The 26,931-nt window shown below is 43.0% G+C and overlaps 1 protein-coding gene across 1 annotated transcript; it reads left to right on the forward strand.

Annotated features, from left to right (window-relative positions):
- The first annotated feature begins 3,930 nt into the window (after positions 1–3,930).
- Positions 3,931–26,929, forward strand: LOC144683866 (ubiquitin-like protein 3). Its single transcript, XM_078547379.1, has 5 exons — positions 3,931–4,602; positions 21,863–21,971; positions 23,915–24,001; positions 25,235–25,312; positions 26,585–26,929. The coding sequence occupies exons 1-5, from the start codon at positions 4,579–4,581 to the stop codon at positions 26,635–26,637; spliced, it is 351 nt and encodes a 116-aa protein (XP_078403505.1). The 5' UTR covers positions 3,931–4,578; the 3' UTR covers positions 26,638–26,929.
- The last annotated feature ends 2 nt before the right edge of the window (positions 26,930–26,931 follow it).

Consider the following 26,931-nt stretch of genomic DNA (forward strand, 5'->3'; position numbering starts at 1 on the left):
TGCAGGCAACCCGACAACCAATTTGTGCACAGCAAGCTCTCACAAACAGCAATGTGATAATGATCAGATAATCTGTTTTTGTTACGTTGATTGAGGGATAAATTTGGCCAGTGCACTCAGTTTAACTCTCCTGCTCTTCTTTGAAATAGTGTCATGGGATCTTTTATGCCCACCTGAGAAGCATATGTGGCTTTGGTTTAACATTTCATCCAAAAAACAGCACTTCCAACAGAGCAAATTCCTTTAATACTGTATGAATTGTCAGCCTAGATTTTTGTGTTTAAGTCTCTGGGGCGGGACTTGAACCCACAATCATCTGCCTCAGAGGCAAGAGCTACCAACTGAGCCACAGATGGTGGTAATTTAGTGTTTATTATGTGTTTATTATTAGTTATTAATCTCACTTTCCTCTTTATTTTGGCAGTTGTACAAAACAATTCTCTTAGCCTCTTTTTTCTAGTTCTGAAAAAGGATCTCCACCAAAATATTTGGCTCTTCTCATTCTGATGCTAATTATTTTCTGTTTTCTATCAGTCTCTCAAATGTCACATGGAATATTAACACCTCCACTCGTTGTACATATTTTTGGTAAACCGGATTTCTAAGACACACAGAGAACTATCATCATGTCTTGCAATAAATTGAGAAATCTACAACTACAGAGTGGATTTTTGATGTGGAGTGCATACTCTCTCCTCATAGGGACACAATCCAGAGAACTGAGGCATAATGTGGTAAGATCAAAAGCTTCATTATTCCCAAATATCTGCGTGATACTGCTGAAGTTTAACTAATTAAAACACACACCCTACCAACATAACTGATTAGACTTTTGTTAGGTAATGTTATCAAAGGTATTGAGCAGGTAAATGGAGTTGAGGTACAGATCAGCCATGATCTAATTGAATGGTGGAGGAGGTTCAATGTGCTGAATGGCTGACTCTTATTCCTTTGTGCCTAAAGGACTTAGGGCCCCTTAATGAGTCAGGCAATCATAAGTGTTCTGGAGTACTGCAAACATGCCTGCTTTATTTATCAGATTACCAAATTTACCAAAGAAGATTGACTTGATTCCATTATCACACCATCAGGCATATCACCTTGAAGCCAACTGCATCCCAAATTGATACCACGAAAGATTGTTATTAGTCAGGCACTAGACAGCAGGCTTGAGTCCTTGTGAGGTGGACAACAGATACCAGAAACATCTCAGGGGCGGCACAACGAGCCTTAAAATGTATGAATACATTGTCATCATCCTCTTGACCATAGCACGGACACACAATGTCAATGAGCAGTGGTCCAGTTGAAGGTGCTTCCTTGTCATCCAACCACACTTTCATAAAGATAGTATTTTCATACATACTGAGATTATAATGAAGATAATGAACATTATCATAAGATAATGACATTCTTGAACAATTTCTCTGCTCCTCTCACCCATTCTAATCTGTCTCTCTCTGAACTCACTGCACTCCGTTCTCTCAGGTCCAACCCCAACATTGTCATCAAACCCGCTGACAAGGGTGGTACTGTTGTTGTCTGGCACATTGACGTCTACCTCGCGGAGGATGAGCGTCAACTCGCAGACACTTCCTCCTACCTCTCCCTGGACCATGACCCCACCACAGAACATCAAGCCATTGTTTCCAGGACTGTCACTGACCTCATCTCCTCTGGAGATCTTCCTCCCACAGCTTCCAACTTGATAGTCGCCCAACCTCGGACGGCCCGCTTCTACCTCCTACCCAAAATCCACAAACAGAACTGTCCTGGCAGACCGATCGTGTCAGCCTGTTCCTGCCCCACGGAACTCATTTCTCGTTATCTTGACTCCCTTCTCTCTCCCCTTGTCCAGTCCCTTCCCACCTACATCCGTGATTCCTCTGACACCTTACGTCACATCAACAATTTCCAGTTCCCTGGCCCCAACCGCTTCCTCTTCACCATGGATGTCCAATCCCTCTACACCTCCATCCCCCACCAGGATGGTCTGAGGGCCCTTAGCTTCTTCCTTGAACAGAGGCCCCAACAATCCCCATCCACCGCTACTCTCCTCCGTCTGGCTGAACTTGTTCTCACACTGAACAATTTCTCCTTTAACTCCTCTCACTTCCTCCAAATAAAAGGTGTGGCTATGGGTACCCGCATGGGCCCCAGCTATGCCTGTCTCTTTATGGGGTATGTGGAACATTCCTTGTTCCAGTCCTACTCCGGCCCCCTCCCACAACTCTTTCTCCGGTACATCGAAGATTACTTCGGTGCTGCTTCATGCTCTCGTCGGGACCTGGAAAAATTTATTAATTTTGCTTCCAATCTCCACCCCTCCATCATTTTCACATGGTCCATCTCTGACACTTCCCTTCCCTTCCTTGACCTCTCTATCTCAATTTCTGATGATAGACTGTCCACCAATATCCATTACAAGCCTACCGACTCCCACAGCTACCTCGACTACAGCTCCTCACACCCCACTTCCTGTAAGGACTCCATCCCATTCTCTCAGTTCCTTCGACTCCGTCGCATCTGTTCTGATGACGCTACCTTCAAAAACAGCTCCTCTGACATGTCCTCCTTCTTCCTTAACCGAGGTTTTCCACCCACGGTCGTTGACAGGGCCCTCAACCGTCTCTGGCCCATATCCCGCGCATCCGCCCTCACGCCTTCTCCTCCTTCCCAGAAACATGATAGGGTCCCCCTTGTCCTCACTTATCACCCCACCAGCCTCCGCATTCAAAGGATCACCCTCCGCCATTTCCGCCAACTCCAGCATGATGCCACCACCAAACACATCTTCCCTTCACCCCCCCTGGCAGCATTCCGTAGGGATCGTTCCCTCCGGGACACCCTGGTCCACTCCTCCATCACCCCCTACTCCTCAACCCCCACCTATGGCACCTCCCCATGCCCACGCAGAAGATGCAACACCTGCCCCTTCACTTCCTCTCTCCTCACCGTCCAAGGGCCCAAACACTCCTTTCAAGTGAACCAGCATTTCACTTGCATTTCCCCTAACTTAGTCTACTGCATTCGTTGCTCCCAATGCGGTCTCCTCTACATTGGAGAGACCAAACGCAAACTGGGCGACCGCTTTGCAGAACACCTGCGGTCTGTCCACAAGAAAGACCCAAACCTCCCTGTCGCTTGCCATTTTAACACTCCACCCTGTTCTCTTGCCCACATGTCTGTCCTTGGCTTGCTGCATTGTTCCAGTGAAGCCCAACGCAAACTGGAGGAACAGCACCTCATCTTCCGACTAGGCACTTTACAGCCTTCCGGGCTGAATATTGAATTCAACAACTTTAGATCTTAAACTCCCCCTCCCCCCATCCCCACCCCGTTTCTCCCCCCTCCCTTTTTTTTCAATAATTTATATAGATTCTTCTTTTCCCACCTATTTCCATTATTTTTAAATCTAAAACTAAAACTTTGTTAGTCTTTCCACCCCACCCCCACTAGAGCTGTACCTTGAGTATCCTGTCTTCCATTCTTAATTAGCACTTTTCTTAGATAATATCACCACCTTCAACACCTCTTTGATCCTTTTGTCTGTGACATCTTTTGATTATCTGCTCCTATCACTGCTTGCTTATCTCCACAATCATCCCACCCTCTACTTCTCTCTCCCCCCGCCCCCACCTTAGACCAGCTTATATTTCACCTTTCTCCTAACTATACTCAGTTCTGCCGAAGGGTCATGAAGACTCGAAACGTTAACTGATTTCTTCTCCACCGATGCTGCCAGACCTGCTGAGTTTTTCCAGGTAATTCTGTTTTTGTTTTGGATTTCCAGCATCCGCAGTAGCTTTTAGCTTTTTGTTTTTATCTCCTCATTCTGTTGCTAGTCAGGGGTGGAGGAGAAAGACTACAACTCCCAGAATGCCTGTGGATAGGCCGGAAATGACGTGGGGTTCCCAGGCCTGCCGACCGCCATGTTGCCGGGTGCCGGTTATAAACAGGAGAGGAGGGCAAGTTGTAGCCTTGGCCAATGTGTAGTTTACTGCTTAAAGCGGTGATATTTTTTTTTAAAAAAAGCTTAACTCGGATTAGTTGTGAGGGGGAAGCTGTCAGTTGGTGATCGGGCTCGGTATCAGGGTGAACTGGTGAGAGGGAGTTAGCCGGCCGGGGCTCGGGGGTGGCAGGAAGGGGCTTGTCCCAGTCTGGCCAGAGAGAGGATCCGCTAGACACAACCCCAGCCCGCACTTTAATTACCTCATGGTAAGCTATATTCCGGAATTCACTCAGAAAGCGACTTATTCTAAAAGAAGGAAATCAAAATCTTCCTTGAGAAATTTCCGGTGGCGGCCGGCAGGTTGTTTCCAATGTCAAGGCAGAACACCTGCCCACAAAGCTGCCTTTCAGTGTGAGACACTGCGGGTGGTCAGCGGCTTCCACGCACTCTCAGCACGGCTGGGCTTCCTTGAAATCCCGGGGGTCCTCACAGGTCCGATTAAAGGCACAGGCTTGCCTCTCCCCGCCGAATCCTCCTCTGGTCTTTCATACCACAGTCAGATAGATCCCTTGACTTCTCCTCCTGCCTATACTGGGTGCTACGTTTAGTTTGCAAACATCTCCAAGATGTCTTCTGCATCTATTGATAAGGTAGGTGTTTCTGTTCACATTTCTAACTTGGTGGACTATTGTGACAGTTTTCTCTTGACAGATTTAATAGCCCCAAACTTTGCTTTGCAGTCAGTAATACTGTTGGAATTGTTCAACAGCTGTTAGAGGAAATAATATGCATGTTTGAGGTTGTGAACACTGCTCCAGCCTGCGTTAGTGGCTGGAGAGGAGGATGGATTTGGTAACAAGGACATGAAGCTTGTGACAGGAGTTGAAAACCATAGCTTTGGTCGTCCTGTTCGACCATGAAGTTTAGAAAATATGCTGTTGATCTGAAACTGGATGTGAACAAGGAGCTTGGTACCACAGAGGCAATAGATGGATTTAAGAGAGATGGTGGTGACGTAGAACTGAATGATGAGGGCAAGGATGTGGGAGACCATAAATTGTTTAAAAGGAGGGTAGAGGATGATATTTCTTAAAAGAGTGAGGGGGTTATAATAGTAGGTTTGAAAGGGAGGAAGAAATTGCCTGAGCAGAGGAAGTAATTGAAAATATGAATGAACATGGGAAGTTGGATGGTCAGTGATTTGGGGGAAAAGAAGTCAATGGAGTAGGGGGTAATCCATGAAAGTGAAGAGCTCAGAGGTGATTGGAGAGGATTTAGAACAATAGGAGTTGTGTGGTGTGGCAACTTGTGGAGATGTGGCTTGGTGGGGGAGCAAAATAATAGATGCTATTGATTGGTGTATTTTTCAGTGAAAAAGCACCCATCAGCTCCTTACACTTGTTAGAGGGGAAAGTGGTGAAGGCGGCAGCCGATAGTGGAAATAAGGCAGTTATTTTTAATTTGTTAATCCGAGTGTAGTTGGCAATTTTGGCAAAGGAATGAGTTTAATTTGATCCAGCCACATCTAGACATGGATGGCTAAACCAGTAGTACACTAGGTGGCATTCCAAATTCCTTGAATTTGAGGGAGCATAGATTGAGACAGGGGGCTGGTTAGTTCAGTTAGCTAGGTAGCTAATGTGTGCATCAGTTAATGCCAACAGCATGGGGTTCGATCTCCGTTTCAACTGAGGTTGACCGGGGCCTGTTTCCTCGCCCTGTCCATAGTAAATAAGTCTTGGCACTTTGCTGTGGTTCAGCCAATTCTCACCTAGGACCTGTCTTTGGCCAGAGAACTAAAAGAAGAGGAGGAGATTGGGTCACAGCCAGGAGGTAGAACCTATATGGGGAATAGTGAAGGTTTTTCTTGTTTTTCCCTTCTGGTTGAATTCAATTTCAGTAAAACCACAATGGCAATATAGTAATCTACAATAAAGACGAGGTGAATGCAGCATTATCTCACTGCTACCCCTCTTGGACACTTTACAGTCTCTAGATGATCAGACTGCTTGTCCAGTACTGGATGAGCACTAAATATTGGTAAGACCGAAGCAATAATCTTCAGTCCTGCTACAAACTCTGTTCTTTAGCTATCAATTCCATCCATTTCCCTGGCAACTGCCTGAGGCAGACCTAGACTGTCTGCAACCTCTGTTTTACTTCATTTTGAGATGAGCTTTTAACCACACATCCATGCCATCGCTAGGACCACCTAGTTCCACCTCCATAATGTCGTCGACTCAGTCTCTGCCTTAGCCCATCTGCTCTGAAACCCTGATCCATGCCTCAGTTATTTCTATATCTGACTTATTCCAATGCATTCCTGGTTGCCCCCTCATTCTTTCCCCATGAACTTGAGGTCATTGAGAACTCTGCTGCTGATCACACTACCTTGTTCACCAATTATTTTGCCCTCACATTGATTCCTAATTAAGCAATACTACAATTTTAAAATTCACAGCCTTGTTTTCAAATGCCTCCATGGTCTTGCACCTCCCTATCCCTGTAATATTCTTGAGCCTCAGAACCCTCTGAACTATCTGCATTTCTAATTCTGACCTTAAACATCCCTGGTTTTAATTGCTCCACCATTGGTGGCCATGTATTGTGTACAGTTTTAGTCTCCTTGCTTAAGGAAGGTCGTACTGGCCATAGACGGATTACAACAAAGGTTCACCAGACCTGAATTCCTGGGATGACTGGATTGTCATATGAAGAAAGATTGAGGAAACTGGGCCTATGTTCCCTAGAGCTTAGAAGAATGAGAGGTGATCTCATTGAAACATACAAAAGTCTTACAGAGCTTGACAGGCTAGGTACGGAAGGATGTTTCCTCTGGAGGCGATTGGTGAGGAGAGGGTGCTGTAGAATCAGGAAACACTGTCTCCGAATAAGGGGTAGACTACTTAGGGCTATAATGTGAAAGAATTTCTTCACTCGGAGGGTGTTGAATCTTTGGAATTCTCTACCCTAAGGGCTATGGAAGCTCAGTCACAGAGCATGTTCAATAGAGTGAGTGACAGATTTCTAGACATTAATAACATCAAGGAATATGGGGAGGGTGCAGGAAAATGGCATTGAGGTTATAGATCAGCTATTATCTAGTTGAATGGCAGAGCAGGCTTGAGGGGCTGGAGAGCCTATTACTCTGTTCTGAAATTATCCAAAATGATGATCCCTGAAACACTCATTTAAAATCATTGGTCTCCCTCCCTGTAGCTGGATTTGGTCATGGACTAGGAATTTATATATGTAACTTGAACAGATCAACTAAATCATTCAAAATGGATTATTTTGAGGACTTGTGCATCAGTCCAGGTGCACACATTGTGCTGGTTCTCTAAACTAGATTATGTAGGTGGGGACAAGAAATTGAAAAGGACTGTCATTTTGATGTTGCCTACCTCAAGCAATGGGTGAGTATGCAGTGTGGAGAGTCTTCAGATCATTGAGGTTAACAATTGTATTGTTCATCTTTCTGATTATTACTAGCCCTGAGGTGTTCATTACTGGGCTGTGAAAGTTTACTGTATTGTATTGTACTGTATCTCAGAAAATTACTTGTCATAATGTCCTGAATGCTAATTGTTTGTATTTCTGCTGTATTATGGAGAAAAGACTGGAGTATTGTGGAAATGAAGTAGAGTGACCACCCAGTTACATACATTAAGAATTTAAGTAGCTGTAATGGCACCTCAATTCACCTTTGGAAATGATCCTTGGGTGATGTACACATGCTTTCTATGGTAGGTTTCATGCAGCACTAACTTGAAATGATTCCTCCCCAATTTTCATCCTGTTCTTGAGGACACTGACATGTGCTGGATTGCAATTCCCCATTATCCAGATTTAAGAATCTGGGTAATAAATATTGGTAAACAACCTGACTCTGATCTCTACGCAGTACTCAATGGGTAGTGTTCACAGGTGAGAATCAGACCTTTTTAGTTCCTCTTCCCAAGTTTCGGCACACGACAATTGTAGCAACTCTTCTGCCACCTCACAAACTTGGTGAAGGTAGAGACTGACCATATTTTCTTCCTGGTTTGGAGTGCTTAGTGACAGCAGGTTAGTGGAACTTGGAGAATTTACAACAGAGAAGGAGGCCACATTGCGTCTGTGCTGCCCAATAAAAAGCTAACCAGCTTAAACCCATTTTCCAACTTTTGGTCCATAGCCCTGTAGGTTACAGCATTTTAAATACATATCCAAGTTTCAGAATTAATTACGTAATTATAATTAAAAATAATTCCAGAATTGCCAACTGAACTATTAGTCTCTGGATCTTCTACATTATGTGTATCATAGCACAATAAAGGGAGAGAATGGGTTACTGTTCTATCTACATGCCTCCAGCAAAAAAACATTCTCTACAGATGCTGATTTTAAAAAAAAAAAAATATTCGTTCATGCAATGTGAGCATTGCTAACAAGGTCAGCATTTGTTGCCCATCCTTAATTGCCCCTGAAGGTGAGCTGCCTTCTTGAATCTGATGTAAGGTACATTCACAGTTCTGTTAGGAAGAAAGTTCCAGGATTTTTGACCCAGTGACAGTGAAGGAACAATGATATAGTTCCAGGGTGGGATGGTGTGGATTGAAAAGGGAACTTGCAGGTGCTGATGTTCCCATACATCTCCTGTCCTTGCCCTTCGAGGTAGTGGAAGTCACATGTTTGGAAGGTGCTTTTTAAGGAGCATTGCCAAGTTGCTGTTGTGCATCTTGTAGATGGTACACACTACTACCACTGTGCGTCAGTGGTGGAGGGAATGAATGTGTAAGTTGGTAGATGGGGTGCTGATCAAGTGGGTTGCTTTGTCCAGGATGATGTCAAATTTCTTAAATTTTGTTGGAGCTGCATTGATCCAGGCAAGTGGAGAGAATTCCATCACACTCCTTGTAGATGGTGAATAGACACTGGGGAGTTGCTGGGTGAGTAACTCACTGCAGAATTCCCAGACTCTGACCTGCTCTGGTAGCCACAGTATTTATATGGCTGGGCCAGTTCAGTTTCTGGTCAATGGTAACCCCCCCAGGATTTTGATGGTGTGGCATTGAATGTCTACAGAGATAGTTAGTTAGATTCTCTTTTGTTACAGATGGTCTTGCCTGGCATTTGTGTGGCACAAATGTTACTGGCCACTTATCTGCCCAAGCCTAAATGTTCAGGTCTTGCTGCATGCAGGCCTGGGCTGCATCAGTATCTGAGGAGTCATGAATGGTGCTGAACGTTGTGCATTCATCAGTGAACATCTCCACTCTTGACTCCTGACTCCTGATGAGGACAGGGTCATTGAAGCAGATGAAGATAGTTGGGCCTCAGGCACTACCCTGAGGAATTCCTACAGTGATGTCCAGGGACTGAGATGATTGGCCTCCAATGAACACAGTCATCTTCCTTTGTGCTAGGCATAAATAACTGCAACCAGTGGAGAGTTTCCCCCCTGATTCTTATGACTTCAATTTTGCTAGGGCCCCTTGATGCCACACTCAGTCATATGCTGCCTTAATTTCAAGGTTACTCACTTTCACCTCGCCCCTGGAGTTCAGCTCTTTGTCCATACTTGGACCATGGCTGTAATGAGGCCTGGAGTCAAGTGGCCCTTCAGTACCCAAACTAAGCGTCGGTGAGTAAGTTATTACTGTGTAGGTGCTGCTTGATAGCACTGTCGTTGAAACTTTCCACCACAGAGTAGTCTGATGGGGTGGCAATTGGCCATATTGAATCTATGCTGCTGTTTGTGGACAGGATGTCGTACCTGGGCAATTTTTCACAATGTCGGGTAGATGCCAGTGTTGTACCTCTACTGGAACAGCTTGGCCAGGGGTGCGACAAGTTCTGGGACACAAGTCTTCAGCACTATGCTGGGATGTTGTTAGGACCCATAGGCTTTATATCCAATGCCGTCAGCTATTTTATGATTCCATTTAACCTGTTGGCATGGATTTATCTATTGGTTGTGGGCAGATGTAAGGGACTTTTATGAGCAAGGCATTCAGTTTCTAATAAGATTGAGAAACCCCAAGCTGACCAGTTGCACCGATAGTGTTGCTATGGCAACAGTGGGATCACACACAAGTGTTGCATGAACAGAGAGGGAAAACAATTTATGGCCTATAGCTTTGTATGCTACCCCCTACGGGGAATAAAAACAAAGATTCCTTACAGTAGGCTTTCAGTTTGTTTAACTTTGAGTTCAAGAGCGAGCCAAGGTAAATCTAGCAATTTTTTTCAAAAAGCTCTCTCAAGTTAGCTTCTGTATTCTTAAATGTTAGTAGATTTGTATTTTTTAAATTCTTCTCAGAAACACAAACATTGGGAGAGTAAAAAAGAGGAAGGTTAGAGCTCCATTTTGTTCTTTACTCATCGTACTTCAAAGTATGCTGTTTGGGGAGTGTTTAAAAAGAAAATTTGACATAGCTGTAAGTGGTTGAATACTTTGCAGTACATTGCAGATAAATATTTCACAATAATCAGGAAGAAGTTGCTGAGTATATACATGATGCTTTTTTATAAAAAGGATTAAATTAACAAGTGCCCATCTAAAATGATACGATCTCTGTTTTAATAGATCTAATGGTGCCTGCTCCTACACTCTGCCTAAAACAATAACTTTATCTCTTGTAGTTCTGTATGTGGTTGCCTCTTAACTGCCCTCTGAAATAGCCAAGCAAGCCACTCAGTTGTGTCAAACCACGACAGATAGTTGAATAAGAATAAATTGGATGGACCACCTGACATCAACAAGCACCGGAAATGACAAAGGCACACCCTGCTAAATCACCCTCATTAATATCTGGGGGCTTGCGCCAAAATTGGGAGAACAGTCCCACATATTAGTCAAGCAGCATCTGTTATAGCCATACTCGCTGAATCATATCCAACAGCCAATGTCCCAGGCACCACCATCACCATCCCTGGGTATGTCCTGTCCTGCTGGCAGTGATGCCAGTACAGTGGTATACATTCAGGAGGAAGTGGCTCTGGGCATTCTTCATATCGATTCCAGCCACATGAGTAATGATGTTAGGCCAAATATGGTCTAAGAAACCTCCTCCTGATTACCACCTACTGCCCTCACTCAACTGATGAAATGGTACTCTTCCCATGTTGAACACCTCTTAGAAGAAGCACTGAGGGTAACAAAGACACAAAATGTACTCTGGGTGGGGGAATGGGAGGGGGGCTTCAATGTCCATCAGCAAGAGTGGGCTTGGAGGATCACCACTGACTGAGCTAGCCTAGTCCTGAAGGACATATCTGCCAAACTGTCCCTATGGTAGGGGGTGAGAAAGCCAAGAAGAGGGATAAACCTACTTAACCTTGTGCTCACCAGTCTACCTGTTGCAGATGCATCTGTCCATGACACTATTGATACGATTGACCACCGCACAGTCCTTGTGGAATTGAAGTCCTGTCTTCACACTGAGGACATGCTGCATTGTGTTGTGTGTCACCATCTCTGTGCTAAATGGGATAGATTCAGAATAGATCTGGCAACTCAAAACTGGGTATTCAAGAGACACTGTGGGTCGTCGTCAGCAGCAGCAGAATGTACTCGATCATTTATCTATAACCTCATGGCCTAGTATATTCCTCACTCCACCATTACCATCAAGTCTGGTGACCAACTCTGGCTCAGTGAGGAATATAGAAGAGTATGCCAAGAGGAGCAGTAGGTATATCTAAAAGTGGGTGCCAACCTGGTGAAGCTATAACACAAGGCTACATGCATGCTAAACAGTAGAAGCAGCATGCTATAGACAAAGCTAAGCGATCCCACAACCAACAGACCAGGTCAAAGCTCAGGAGTGCTGTCACATCCAGTCATGAATGGTCGTAGACAATTAAACAGCAAACTAGAGGAGGAAGCTGCACAAACATCCCTATCCACAATGTTGAGCACAGCACTTAGTGCAAAAGATAAGGCATTTGCAATTATCTTCAGCAAGAAGTGCTGAGTTGATGATCCATCTTGACCTCAACATCACAGATGACAGCCTTCAGCTAATTAGGTTCACTCCAAGAGATATAAAGAAACTGCTGAAGGCACTGGAGGTGAGAGTGATTGCCCTTGATATTAAGGCAGCAATTTGTGGAAGATAGTGGTAATGTCATTGGATTGGTAATCCAGAGACCCAAGATAATGCTCTGGGGGGTATGGGTTCAAATTGCACCATGGCAGCTGGTGGAACTTAAATTCAATTAATAAATCTGGAATATAAAGCTGGTCTCAGTAATGGCGACCATGACAACTATCATCGATTGTTGTAAAAACCCATCGCTAATGCCCTTTAAGGAAGAAAATCTGCCATCCTCACCTGGTTTGACCTGCATATGACTCTTAAAATGCCTAGCAAGTTACTCAGTTCAAGGGCAATTGAGGATGGGCCACATTTTATTCATTCAAGGGATGTGGGCGTCGCTGGCTAGGCCAGCATTTATTGCCCACCCCTAATTGCCCATGAGAAGGTCGTGGAGAGCTGCCTTTTTGAACTGCTGCAGTCCATGTGGTGTATGTATACCCACAGTGCTGTTAGGGAGAGTTCCAGGATTTTGACCCAGTGAAGGAACTGCGATATATTTCCAAGTCAGGATGGTGAGTGACTTGGAGAGGAACTTGCAGGTGGTGGTGATCCCATGTGTCTGCTGCCCTTGTCCTTCTAGGTGGTAGTGGTCATAGGTTTGGAAGGTGCTGTCTGAGGAGACTTGGTGAGTTCCTGCAGTGCATCTTGTAAATGGTACACACTGCCACCGTGTGGTTGGTGGAGAGAGTGAATGTTTGTTTGTGGATGGGGTGCCAATAAAGCAGGCTTGCCAGCGGTGTCCACATCACATGAAAGAATAAAGAAAAAAAATTGATCGAGTGTGGCGTCAAGGAGCCCTAGCAAAATTGAAGTTGATGGAAATCAGGATTGAAAACTCTCCGCTGGTTGGAGTCATACCTAGCACTAAGGAAGATGGTTGTTGGGGGCCAATCATCTCAGCCCCAGGACATCACTGCAGGAGCTTCTTAGGGTGGTGTCCTATGCCCAACCATTTCCAGCTGCTTCATCAATGATCCAACATAAGCTTAGAAGTGGGGATGTTCACCTGATTGATTTCAGTATTCACCATTTGCAACGACTCAGGTACTGAAGCAGTCTGTATCTATATGCTGCAAGACCTGGACAACATTCAGACTTGGGCTGAAAAGTGGTAAGTGACATTTGTGCCAGGCAATGACTATCTCCAGCGAGAGTAAGTCTAACCACCACATCTTTCTTCTCTGCCCTCCCTTGACATTCAATGGCATTACCATCGCTGAATACCCACCATCAACATCCTGGGAGTTATTGTTGACCAGAAACTGAACTAATCCAGCCATATAAATACTGGCTACAAGAGCAGGTTGGAGGCTAGGAATCCTGCAGTGTGCAACTTGCCACCTCCTTCACCAAAACCTGTCCACCACCATAATGCACAGGTCAGGAGTGTGTTGGATAATATCCATTTGCCTAGATGAGTGCAGCTCCAACAATTTCAAAAAGCTCGACACCATCCAGGATAAAGAAGTACCTTGATCAACACTCCATTTACTGCCTTAAACATTCACTCCCTCCACCAGCACACAGTGGCAGCAGTATGTATCATCTACAAGATGCAGTGCAGCAACTCGCCAAGATTCCTTCAAGTACGCCTTCCAAACTCTCAACATTTACCACCTACAGGAACAGGAGCAGCAGTCACATGGGAATACCACCACTTGCAAGTTCCCTTCCAAGCTACACACCACCATCTGAACTTGGGACAGCCTCATTATTGTACTCAACACAAAAACAAAAATACCTGGAAAAACTCAGCAGCTCTGACAGCATCTGTGGAGAGGAGCACAGTTAACGTTTTGAGTCCGCATGACTCATCAACAGTACTAAGGAAAAATAGAAAAGGGGTGAAATATAAGCTGGTTTGGGGGGGGACGGGACAAGAAGTGCTGGATAGAGGGCCAGTGATAGGTGGAGATAACCAAAAGACGTCACAGACAAAAGGACAAAGAGGTGTTGAAGGTGGTGATATTATCTAAAGGAATGTGCTAATTAAGGGTAGAAAGCAGGACGAGCAAGATACAGATAGCCCTAGTGGGGGTGGGGTGAAGGAATCGAAAAAGGCTAAAAGGTAGAGATAAAACAATGGATGGAAATACATTTAAAAATAATGGAAATAGGTGGGAACAGAAAAATCTATATAAATTATTGGAAAAAACAAAAAGGAGGGGGAAAATCGGAAAGGGGGTGGGGATGGAGGAAAGAGTTCATGATCTAAAATTGTTGAATTCAGTATTCAGTCCAGAAGGCTGTAAAGTGCCTAGTTAGAAGATGAGGTGCTGTTCCTCCAGTTTGCGTTGAGCTTCACTGGAACAATGCAGCAAGCCAAGGACGGACATGTGGGCGTGAGAGCAGGGTGGAGTGTTGAAATGGCAAGCGACAGGGAGGTCTGGGTAATGCTTGCGGACAGACCGAAGGTGTTCTGCAAAGCGGTCACCCAGTCTGCGTTTGGTCTCTCCAATGTAGAGGAAACCGCATTGGGAGCAACGAATGCAGTAGACTAAGTTGAGGGAAGTGCAAGTGAAATGCTGTTTCACTTGAAATGAGTGTTTGGGCCCTTGGATGGTGAGGAGAGGGGAAGTGCAGGGGCAAGCGTTGCATCTTCTGCGGTTGCATGGGAAAGTGCCATGAGGGGGGGTTGAGGTGTAGGGGGTGACGGAGGAGTGGACCAGGGTGTCACGGAGGGAACGATCCGTACGGAATGCCGCCGGGGGGGTGAAGGGAAGATGTGTTTGATGGTGGCATCATGCTGGAGTTGGCGGAAATGGCGGAGGATGATCCTTTGAATGTGAAGGCTGGTGGGGTGATAAGTGAGGACAAGGGGGACCCTATCATGTTTCTGGGAGGGAGGAGAAGGTGTGAGGGCAGATGCACGGGAGATGGGCCGGACACGGTTGAGGGCCCTGTCAACCACCGTGGGTGGAAAACCTCGGTTAAGGAAGAAGGAGGACATGTCAGAGGAACTGTTTTGGAAAGTGGCATCATCAGAACAAATGCAACGGAGGCGAAGGAACTGAGGGAATGGGATGGAGTCCTTACAGGAAGCGGGGTGTGAGGAGCTGTAGTCGAGGTAGCTTTGGGAGTCGGTAGGCTTGTAATGGATATTGGTGGACAGTCTATCACCAGAAATTGAGTCAGAGAGGTCAAGGAAGGGAAGGGAAGTGTCAGAGATGGACCTTGTGAAAATGATGGAAGGGTGGAAATTGGAAGCAAAATTAATAAATTTTTCCAGGTCCAGATGAGATCATGAAGCAGCACCGAAGTAATCATTGATGTACCGGAGAAAGAGTTGTGGGAGGGGGCCGGAGTAGGACTGGAACAAGGAATGTTCCACATACCCCATAAAGAGACAGGCATAGCTGGGGCCCATGCGGGTACCCATAGCCACACTTTTATTTGGAGGAAGTGAGAGGAATTTAAGGAGAAATTGTTCAGTGTGAGAACAAATTCAGCCAGACGGAGGAGAATAGTGGTGGATGGGGATTGTTCGGGCCTCTGTTCGAGGAAGAAGCGGAGAGCCATCAGACCATCCCGGTGGGGGATGGAGGTGTGGAGGGATTGGACGTCCATGGTGAAGAGGAGGCGGTTAGGGCCAGGGAACTGGACATTGTTGATATGATGTAGGGTGTCAGAGGAATCACGAATGTAGTTGGGAAGGGACTGGACAAGGGGAGAGAGAATGGAGTCAAGATAGCAAGAAATGAGTTCCGTGGGGCAGGAACAGGCTGACACAATCGGTCTGCCGGGACATTCCTGTTTGTGGATTTTGGGTAGGAGGTAGAAGCAGGCCGTCCGAGATTGGGAGACTGAGTTTGGAAGCAGTGGAAGGAAGATGTCCAGAGGAGATTATGTCAGTAACAGTCCTGGAAACAATGGCTTGATGTTCAGTGGGTGGGGTCATGGTCCAGGGAGAGGTAGGAGGAAGTGTCTGCGAGTTGACGCTCAGCCTCTGTGAGAATTTGTGCCAAATTTGGGCAAGCTGCCCCACAAATTAATCAAGCAACAGTCTGACACAGTCATGCTCACATAATCATACCCTTCTGTCAACATATCAGTCACCTACGTCACCATCGTATCAGCGGAACAGCTGTAGTTGGTGGCACAGTGGTATACAGTCAGGCAGGAATGGCGCTGGAAGTCCTCAACGTTGACTCTGTGCTCTATCAAGTCTTGTGGAATCTGATCAAATGTGGGAAAAGCAACTACTGATAAATTCGCTCTCCTCCATGTTGAACACCACTTGGAAGAAATACTCAGAATAGCAAGGGCTGTCAGAATGTTATCTAGAAGCTAAAAATTATTTTACAAGGTAAAATTAAAATAAGTGACACTCTATAACCACACTTGTAGTTGATAGCAGATGTCCTTGAGAGGTTTTATGAAACTGGGCCCCCCAAAGTCCTTCATTAATCATTGCCTATATTGTATAATAAGCAATACATTAAAAGCATTTCATGCATATACCTAGGTTCAGCAGCTTCTGACTACAGAATTAACCAACAAACAGACTTGGAGTAACAGAGAAGGGGAACCATGTAGTTTCAGCACTCCAAACATAATAATAGCTGGAGTGATAAGACCTCCTTCTGTTGTGTCCAGTAGGTTAGCTGTGCAGCTCAGATGTTTAGCTTTGGATCAGATTACAAGGAAAATTGGGGCTTCATGAGCAGCATGTTCTCCAAGTATCTAATTTTTTAAATTGTAAGATTACATGCTTTATTTGTACATGCTGGGCACTTTAATGGGTGATCCAAATATGTCAGTTGGAAGCTACAGTATCACTATCATTTATGCTGAAACATTCCAATTTATATATATTTGCCTGCATTCCCCATTGGTGTTCTGCTGCAACATAGATTCTATTTTACATTAAAATTATGCTTGTGTTGTAAAGGAGGTGTCTTCTATAATCAGGAGAAGAGTTTCCCCCATTTTTTTCTGGAAATGTTGCTATGGTAATACAAAGGGACTATGTTGTCTGACTCGTAAGCAGGGCCACTGTTTCACAATACCTGAAAAAAAATTGAATTTGACTTGGCTTAGAATATTTACGGGTATTCTGGGGATTGCATTATAGAATGTAATCAGTTTATGCATGGGTTCACTAGTTGATGAACGACCAGGTTTATTACACAATTTCAGGGTTTTGTGCACTTTATTGATGTTTTTGGGACTGTAATGTGGGATTTATTTTTGGTCCAATTTTCTATGACAAATGCAGGTCAGACCTATTCTTTCTGAGCCTTTCAAGTTACTTACCTTAGCCGTCCCTCATCTTGTCATTTGTTGACTAAATTAGGAGTGGGGGTCTCTTTGGCCTTTTTCTTTACATTCTACTTGCTTGTTTTCTCTCTCTCCCTTGACCATCTTATGAAGACTGATTCTTGACAGGTGCTTGCTGGCATTTAGCATTTTTCGCAGGTGGACCATTATTCAAATAGAGTTAGCGTCAACAGACAAGCTAGCCAAGCATCATGTAAACCAAGTCCCACAGGGTTGCTGTGCAGGGTTCTGTTGAAGAGTCATACGGACTTGAAATGTTAACTGTAATCCTCTCCGCAGATGCTGTCAGACCTGCTGAGTTTTTCCAGATATTTTTATTTTTGTTTTGGATTTCCAGCATCCGCAATTTTTTGCTTTTACCCACAGGGATGCATATGGATTGTTTTTATAACCTAAATTTATCTAACAGATCACCAGTGGCTTTGAATAAATCATTTGAACAGGGGAAAATTGAAGATGCCAGCTTTCAGATAGAAGAGATGTTTTTCATGTTTTAAATTTTAAAGTTGTGGGGAGAGAGAACTTTTTTACATTGAAAGTGCTAGGCTTCCCATCAAGATGAGCTTTAATCACCCTGATTCAGGTGGTCAGGTTGTTCCTTGCATTCAGAACATCATCTAGGCTTTGTTTCTTCTATTTTTTTTTCCCCCAAAATATACATTCATCCCCAGCCCACCAACAAAATTGCTCTGCTGGACTAGAACATTTTGTAAAACTATTCAAAATTATCATCCATCAATGTAGCATTGTAACTGAGATCCCCAAACTAAGAGGAGTGTTATGCCTCTGGCTTTTGTCCATCAATAATTTGATTGAGAATGCAAAAGCTATCCACAGTTGGAACGTTACTGCCCACACAGAGGGGGTATACAATGAGACTTCCATACTGTTAGCCAAGGCTGGGTTTAGACTTGGGCATAAGCTGAAAAGATCATGCTCTAACCGACTGCAGCTTTAAATCTTAGTTTGTATGTGCTAGGTGTATGCATGCACGAGTAATGGAAGAAGGGGGTTGATGTCGTTCTTAATTAAAATTCTAGCTGTGTTTTTCCATTTATTGCTGCTGACATTTTTCACTCAATGTGTAATTGTGTTCCAGTCTGTGAGAGTATCCCTTGTCTGGCTATAACAGATGGTACTGCAAGGACCAGTGGAATAGGCTCTGACTTTGCTTGAACCTATTGTTCCAGAGTTCGCTTTTGCGACTGTCCGTAGTCATTGGCACCAGTCAGTTGCTTGGCCCTGTAACTTTTTACTCTTCCTTGCATTTTTCCTTTCTCTATTTTATCATCCTCCCCCTTATACTTTATTTAGGATTGGAGTTTGAGATAAAATAAGTGAGATGAACTGGGTGGCACTGTCTTTAAAATTTGACTGGTGCTGATGGTGAAATTCCTGTTTTTCTATTTTAATCTAATGGCTTCCAACTTCACACTGTATAATGTACAGTTTTGGTTACCCCTATCTCAAAAAGAATATAGAAAGATTTTGGATCTTTGTCTTGTATTTATATAGTGCCTTATTTTGATGTCCCAAAGCACTTCAGTCAATGAGTTACTTCTCTAGTATTGTGATTGCTACATGATTTATTACTGAAGGTTCAATGACTCTGACAATTCCAGGCCTTTGGGGGATAAGGAAGAAAATCTCAATTAACTAAGCTTAATTTTACTTTCTCTAGTGAAACTGAAGCCTTGATTGATTTTTGGAAATAAAATATGTTAAAGTAAGCAATCTATTTAACTTGGTTAATGAATGTAGGACTTGGAAGCTTTTTTTCTGTTCAACCGCTGACAAATCCCATAAGTGAGCCCTCAGACTTCATATCCCATGAAGTACTTTTACTTTTCATATTTAAATATGTAGATTGAATGGAGAATTCCATTTTTACTTTTATTGCGGTTCACTGGTTTATTACGTATCCTTATGACATGCCTTTGGAAGGCAGAAGGATTGCACTTTGCCACACTATAACTGCTTTTTAAAAAAAAATTAAATGGTGAACAGTACCTTTTTGATGCATTAGATTTTAAACTAATAAGTAGAAAACAACATAGTTCTGGCTTTTTTCCTCTACCCACACCTCTCCTCAAGTAGATTCTCCAATTTAAATCAGACATGCTGAGAAATAACTTCCAAAAATCAGCAGGGCCTAGCACATTTAAATAAATGCTTAAATTTCAAATGGCTTCCAGCCAAATATGGAGGTATTTGCATTTTAATTGAATCGGGTTTCCGCATCTTCCTCATTGGTCCCCCTCGTCTGTCTCAAGGAATCCCAAGATTTTTTGCCTCCCACTTCTCCATTGAGTAGTTCTTTCCAAGTGTTAATCACTCTGCAGAACTTCCTGCTGATGGTCTTCCATGTACTCTTCGTTAGTTTAAACTTGTGTCCCTTTGCAATATAGTTTAACTAATATTCTGACTTTCTGTACCCTAACTACTTTGTATACCTCCATGATTACTTCCCAGGTGCCACCTTAGAAGGCTGAAAAGCTCTTGTTTCTCTGACCTCTTGTAATGTAGGCCTTCCACGCTATCAATCGTTTGCAGCTCCTCTCTACCCTGCCGATGTTGACTAACATTTTAAACTGCTCCCTTCATTTTCTCCCCCATTGTTCATATGCATGTCTTTATCCACTTGGGTTCCATACTCTGGAATTCACTTCCTTAAATCCTCCAACTTTGCACTTCCCACTCCTCATTTAAGACCCTCCTTAAACCCACCTATTTGACTGATATTTCTTTTTGCTCAGTATCATTTTTACTTTGCATCTCTGAAGAGCCGATGTTGGGATTTTTTTTTTAAAAGGTGCTATATAAATGCTAATTACTTTTGAAATTCCTTGAAATTTGCTTGATAATATTTGTCTGGATTCCATTCCACATCAGTTATTTGAACCTTGTTGATATTTCAGGAATATGGTGTACCTTTTAGTATTTGCCCATTAGCTTGTTAAAGCTCTAAGGCAACCAAATTCACAGATCCAATTTTTTTATCTTCAATCTGTTCCTTTCTTAAATTGTTTCTTTATACTTTAGATTTGCTCTCTGGCATCATTACAAGGATCAAAAAGCTTTACAATTTTTTTCTGTCAGTTGTCAAATATTCTTTATGCTTCTAGCAGAACTCTGCAGGAACCATTAATATTTAATGGCTGCTGTCAGCCTTTCCTGTAAATATTGAATTAACATATACATTGTCACTTGAGTACATTTTTTCAAGATATCTTTGTGGCTAAAAGGTGCCACAGTTCATAATGTATTTTTTATGGAAAATATATTAATGGCGTAAAGTGCTTGGACACAATTTCTTTGATCATAGGTACCTTACTTTTTTCCCCTCGGGATTTTCTTCTCTTTTTGTAGAAATGCACGTGTCAGCATCTTCAATGATTGGCTGATTAGTTGCCATTTAGACAGATGTCAGCAGGTTACTTAAACATTGTGTGGTGGGAGGGGCATTATGGCTGATTCTGTCAACCATAAATGTGCAGTAACCAGTGACTATCAATGGATAGTAATTGGAAACGAGAATCGTGACTGATTTTTCTTTTTTTTAATTCATTCCTGGGCAGTGGGCTTCACTGGCTAGGCCAGCATTTATTCCCCACCCCTTGTGAAGGTGAGGTTAGCTGCCTCCTTGAACCACTGCAGTCCATGTGATGTAGGTGCTGTTAGGGTGGTTGTTCCAGGAATTTGACCCAGTGACAGTGAAGGAACAGTGATATACTTCCAAGTCAGAATGGTGTGTGGCTTGGAGAAGAACCTGCAGGTGGTGGTGTTCCCATGCGTCTGCTGCACTTGTCCTTCTAGATGGTAGTGGTTGTGGGTTTGGAAGGTGCTGCCTAAAGAGCCTTGGTGAGTTCCTGCAGTGCAATTTGTATATGGTACACACTACTGTCACTGTGCGTTGGTGGTGAAGGGAGTGAATGTTTGTGGGTGCCAATCAAGCTGGCTGCTTTGTCCGGGATGATAAGCTTTTTGAGTGTTGTCGGAGCTGCACTCATCCAGGCAAGTGAGAAGTATTCCATCACACTCCTGACTTGTGTCTTGTAGATAGTGGACAGGCTTTGGGGAGTCAAGAGGCGGGTTACTCGTCGCACGATTCCTAGCCTCTGACCTGCTCTCGTAGCCACAGTATTTATATTGGCTAGTCCAGTTCAGTTTTTGGTCAGTGGTAAGCCAAAAACTTCCCTTCCCATTACCCGCACTCAGCCATGACTACCATGCATAGCCCACTCCAGTGAGATCAATTGTAGACCATCTACAATATCACCCACTGAAATTAGTTTGCTAACTAGTACACTATAAAGATCTTCATCTGTATAGTGTGCACCCTGTGCTATCAGGATGTCTGGTGAGAAATATTTTGTTTTTCTATCAGTTTCTTTGATGGCGAATCTGCAGAAATATTTATTGACGCTCACAAGCTCCTGTAATCTGAGAGAGAATCTTTCAGACTACACCAGGTACCTTGCTTTAGTCTGTCGTTGGTCACCAATTCATTTTTTTTTGTGTTTCTCGTTTCTGTTGCCTACAGGTAAACCTGCGTCTTATTCTCGTTAGTGGGAAGACACAGGAGTTTATGTTTTTACCAAATGATTCTGCTGCAGATATTGCCAAACATGTCTATGAAAACTGGCCTATGGGTAAGTGCCCTAGATATTTCCCAGGTTTTTTGTGATAGTGGATGTACTTGATCTCTAGGGATGATTTTCCACAGAGCGCTGAATCTAACTTGGGCTGAAATCCTGAACCATGTGAGCAAAGCTGGAGCAGCACATGATTTATTGCTCTGAAATAACTCTTCAGTACCTTCTTTAGATACAATTTTTTTTGTGGTTCAGGATTTTGTTTTCTTTTATTTGTACCACTGTTTTAAATTTATAACTAAGAAACCAAGCTGAAGAGTCCATGTCAAAAGCCTAGAATACCACCACTGTTGAAGCCATTAGGAGGGGAGGCAGAATAAAGCAAAAATGTTAGTTTGGTGACAGCACATTTGGGTTTGATGAACCTATAAGAAGGGGGGAAATTTTAGTAATGCAAATTAGGGGTCACCCTTGAGACAGAGATCAGGAGAAATTTTTTTGAGGGTTGTACAACTTTGAAATTCTCTGCCTCAGAAGGTGGTGGAGGTGGGGTCATTGAAAATTTTTAAGGCAGAGGTAGATCGATTCTTGTTAGACAAGGGAATCAAACGTTATCAAGGTTGGATGGTAGTGTGGAAATTGAAACACATGATCATTAGCCATGATCTTGTTGAATGGTGGAGCTCAAGGGGCCAAATGGCCTACTCCTGCTCCTATTTCTTATGTTCTTACCCCAGTATTCTCTTCTGGCAAACTGCAGATTTAGTTCGTTAAACATATATTCCTGTGCAGAAATGGGGGTGGGGCTTGCTAAACAGTGGCTCTTGTCAATTTGTGTTTAAACTCTCTGGATTTGGTTAAATGGGGCTTGGCCCTTCAGAGAGTAAGTGTAGTCTGCTTCAGGCAAACAAAAATTCTACATCTGCAGATTTCTTAGTAACCTGGGTCTCAAGCGTAGTGATGGGTTTTTCTGGTCAAGTGTGACAGACACTGGGTGAACAAAAGAAGTCTTGTGTTGTAATGAATAGGAAACTGATTTTGGAATAGAAGTTTTATAAAGATTTGGCAGGTTAACGATATGATTAGAATGAAGCTCATTGCACAAGCCCGAGTTAGCCTATAAGAGATGAGCATAAAAATCAAGTAGATTATTAGCTCTATGCCACTAAGTATGCTGCATGTCACATTTCAACACACTTGTTGCAAATCCGGATCCTAAAATGTGGCAGTCAACCACTGATTGATAACCTGCTAAGATCACTCATAGTTATTTACCTTTTGGTAGAAGTTGGGTTTCCAGAATTGCATACCTATTTATGTTGGGTTGGTTTTTAATATGCCTCTGTCTATCATGTCCATACTGAGGGTTGTGGAAAAAATCTTTGTAGTGGCCATTCTCATGTGAAATGTACAGTGTTTCATCAAGTTCAAGGGTGGGAAGATGGGAACAGCCAAACCCGATTTTTCAGTTCTACCTTTCATCACCATACTTAATACTCGGGGTCATTGCAAAGTGATCAAACCTGGGATTGTACTAATAGGATTCCTCTGATCAAACTGCACTATCAGTACAATTTTAGGCATACCTCTCAACTTCCTTTTGATGCCTCCCTTCCACTTGTTGACCACTTTTTCCTCCCTTTTGCCTTAAAAATTAAGATATCATTCCTCTTCCTATTGAATTGTTTGACAAGTCTTTATTCTTTTTGATTTTTTTTCCTCTCCTGCCATGAGGGTCTGACTCATCCTGCAATATAGTTCCACTCTTTCCCCTTCAGAAGTTGAAGATGCATCTTACAGATTGGGAAGTTTTTGTGCTTGCCCTGATTTTTGTTTAATGCAATATTTTGCATTTGGCAGCTATTTTTTTCCCCCATTTTCAAATGGCACTGCCCTCCAGTTGAATGAAATGCTATGTTCAGAATATGTACTTTTAATTGAATGTTTTAGAAATGTTTGTTTTTACAGTTGAATGTAAAATTTGTTTGCTATCCTTGCAGACTGGGATGAAGAACAGGTCAGTAGCCCCAACATTCTTCGGCTCATTTACCAAGGAAGATTTTTACATGGAAATGTCACCTTGGGGGGTAAGTTGCAAATGTTGAGAGTTTTGTGTTTGTTTGCAATTGAAAAGATTTTGGGAAGATTGAGCAATGTGTTGCTCCTTCATTCTGCAATTTAAATGGAAATCTGAAATATGAAACTGCTGGAAGCACACAGGTTATCAGTATCTGAAAAGGAAAGATGGGTGATCATTTTCTGTCTATGCTGAAAGGCCTAATTAATGTTTACAGTATATTCTCTTTGTGAGTAGATTATTCAACAGTTTGAACTTGCAGTTAGATTATGGCTGACCTGTACCTCGATTCCTTTACCTGCCTTTATTGCATATCCTTTGATACCCTGACCAACAAATCTATTAACCTGAGTCTTGAAAGTTTCAGTTGCCCCCCTTCTGGGGGAGGGAATACCAGATTTCCACTATCCTTTTGTGTGGGAAAAAAAATCTTTGATTCTACTCCCAAATGGCCTGGCTCTAACTTTAAGGTTATGTTCAATTATTCTGGGTTTTTTTCCCTGCCCACCAAAGGAAATAGTTTCTCTGCATCTATGTTACCAAATCCTTTTTATCATTTTAAACACCACAACTAGATCATCCTCAACCTTTGGATGCCAGGGAATACAAGGCAAATGTTTGCAAATAATTTAACCCTTTAAGCCCGGTTATCATTCTGGTGAATCTGTGCATACCCACTCCAAGGCCATATAAGACTCTATACAACTGAAGCTTAACTTCCTCCCCTTTGTATTTCATTCTCTTGAGGCAATGGCCAACCTTTTGCTTTTTGTCTACTCGCTTTTGGTGATTTGTATACACAGACATTAAACCTCTTTGTTTCCCCAAAGTTGCTAGTTTCACACCACTTAAATAAATACTTGAATCCCAGAAGGGTGAAAAAAAATTATAAAGTGGATGACCTCACCTGTGCCCACCATTGAACTCCATTTGACAGTTTCACCCATTCACTGAATTTGTTTACGTCCCTTTAACTTGCTGCTCCCATCTACACAACTTCCTTATATTATTCTCTTTCTTTTTATCCTTGTCACTGATAAATATGATGAAAAACTGTGGTCTCAGTGCAGAGATCCCTGGGGAGCACCAGTTGTCCCATCTACCAATCAGAGTACTTTTCCTTTACCCAACTGAATCCTACCTCCCAACTTATGTTGAAAGATTGCCTCCAGTTCTCTGCACATCTGGTATAAGATCTTTCTGTCATGCTAATATATTCTGAAAACATTTGTCCCTTTGACAGCTCTGAAGCTTCCTCCTGGAAGGATGACAGTGATGCACTTGGTTGCCAGAGAGACATTGCCAGAACCTAATTCGCAAGGTGAGGTTGAGTCACATAATGTGTACTCGGGAACTGAAGTTATTGAAGCGTTCTATAATTCTCCTCCCCACTTTTCTAGGATAATGTAAAAAAAATTTTTGCTTCAGATTTTTTTCTCTACCCCTTTCCTGCTGAGTTACAATTCCAAGGTGCCAGCAATTGCCTGGTTCACCACTCAAATAATTATTCTTCACCACTCAAATAATTATTCTTCACATGTGAGCCCCGCCCATGAGGTTCACAGGTTCTTCAGCCATGAAGAGTATTGCATTGAAGTCGTAATCTGCCCTCACCTATAATGCCCACACTTGTGGCCTTACCAAATACCATCATTGGATATAAACCCTGACTTTCTACTTATGTCAGTTGTAACAGTTATCCTACTTTGGCACTGCCAAAAGTTTTGACCTGGGATTTCCTGAGCTGACTGGCTCAGTGCCACACTAGGCACTTGACAACTAAGCTGCCAAGAAATTCCTCTTTGAAAAAAATCATTAACAAGGGGCATCCATGTTGTGGTTTGGCAGGATGGGGGGGCAGTCAATATTCTTTTGAGGAGGGACAGTTATTGTGTAGTCAGTTGACCTTGTTAAGTATCACATCAGGGTCTGAGGGTGGTGCATGTTATATGATTGTTTTGCTGTTATTGATATTTTTTTACTGCTCCAGTCAAGGAGAGAGAAAATTTCATGTATCCATCATCATCACTACATTTCAGTAAATGGTAATTTTGATACTGACACAATACAGGACCTTTTCCTCCCTTATTTAAACATATATTCAGAAATATGATGGATAGAGGTGGTATTCAGCAAAGGCAAACTCTACTCAGCTGCTAGCCTTGACGTTCTTCTGGAATGTGTATATTGAAATGACTCTTGCTTTGGTCAAGATTGTTAATGTAAAAAGAAACATTTTTTCCTGCAAGGCTGGCTGTCTCTTATTCTCTTCCCTCCTTTTTCATGTTCTCTCTTCATGATAATGTCAGCACCAGTTAGAAGCCTGGAACCATCAGATTTGTGATTCAGTACTGCACCTGACATTTACCCATTATGCTATTGGGACAGGGGTGGGTGTGGTGAGGAAGCTTTTAATATTATATAATCTTGACAAGGTATTATCTGGCCAAAAGATGTTATTAGGAAAACTGGATGTAGCCTACTGGAAAATATGGGCCTAAGAATGTTAGTTTTGTAGCCATTAAAGAATATTATTTTTCAGTATTGATAAATTGTTTGTCGCTTTGCTTCGCCCCCCCCTCCCCACCCCCAGGTCAAAGAAATCGGGAGAAGACAGGAGAGAGCAATTGTTGTATGATTTTGTGAGAACTGCTTGCCTTGTACAAAGCAGCTACAAATCAAAAGAAGACTTTTTTTTTTAGGAACTTGTAAGAATTGTCCCAGAGTCTTCCCACTCGATTGGTATGCAGCTGACTGATGACATGTTGTCACTTACTAACTTCACCAACCCGTGGAATTCCACTGTGACATTGCATTAAGAATTGATATCCTGCCAAGGCAGAATTGCCTGGGAAGAAGTTATCTACATCTGATCTCATCTCATCTGTACAAAGCAAAAGAAATGTTCCTGCTATGGAGAAGCAGCAGTTACATTGGAGC

The sequence above is a fragment of the Cetorhinus maximus genome, chromosome 8, assembly GCF_964194155.1.
Source record: "Cetorhinus maximus chromosome 8, sCetMax3.hap1.1, whole genome shotgun sequence".
Lineage (NCBI taxonomy): Eukaryota > Metazoa > Chordata > Chondrichthyes > Lamniformes > Cetorhinidae > Cetorhinus > Cetorhinus maximus.

Excerpts from the sequence above, each read along its gene's own strand:
- LOC144683866 (XM_078547379.1), top strand. The coding sequence starts at position 4,579 with ATGTCTTCTGCATCTATTGATAAG. Across the intron at positions 4,603-21,862 it reads CTTCTGCATCTATTGATAAG|GTAAACCTGCGTCTTATTCT; the intron begins GTAGGTGTTTCT and ends TGTTGCCTACAG. Across the intron at positions 24,002-25,234 it reads TGGAAATGTCACCTTGGGGG|CTCTGAAGCTTCCTCCTGGA; the intron begins GTAAGTTGCAAA and ends TCCCTTTGACAG.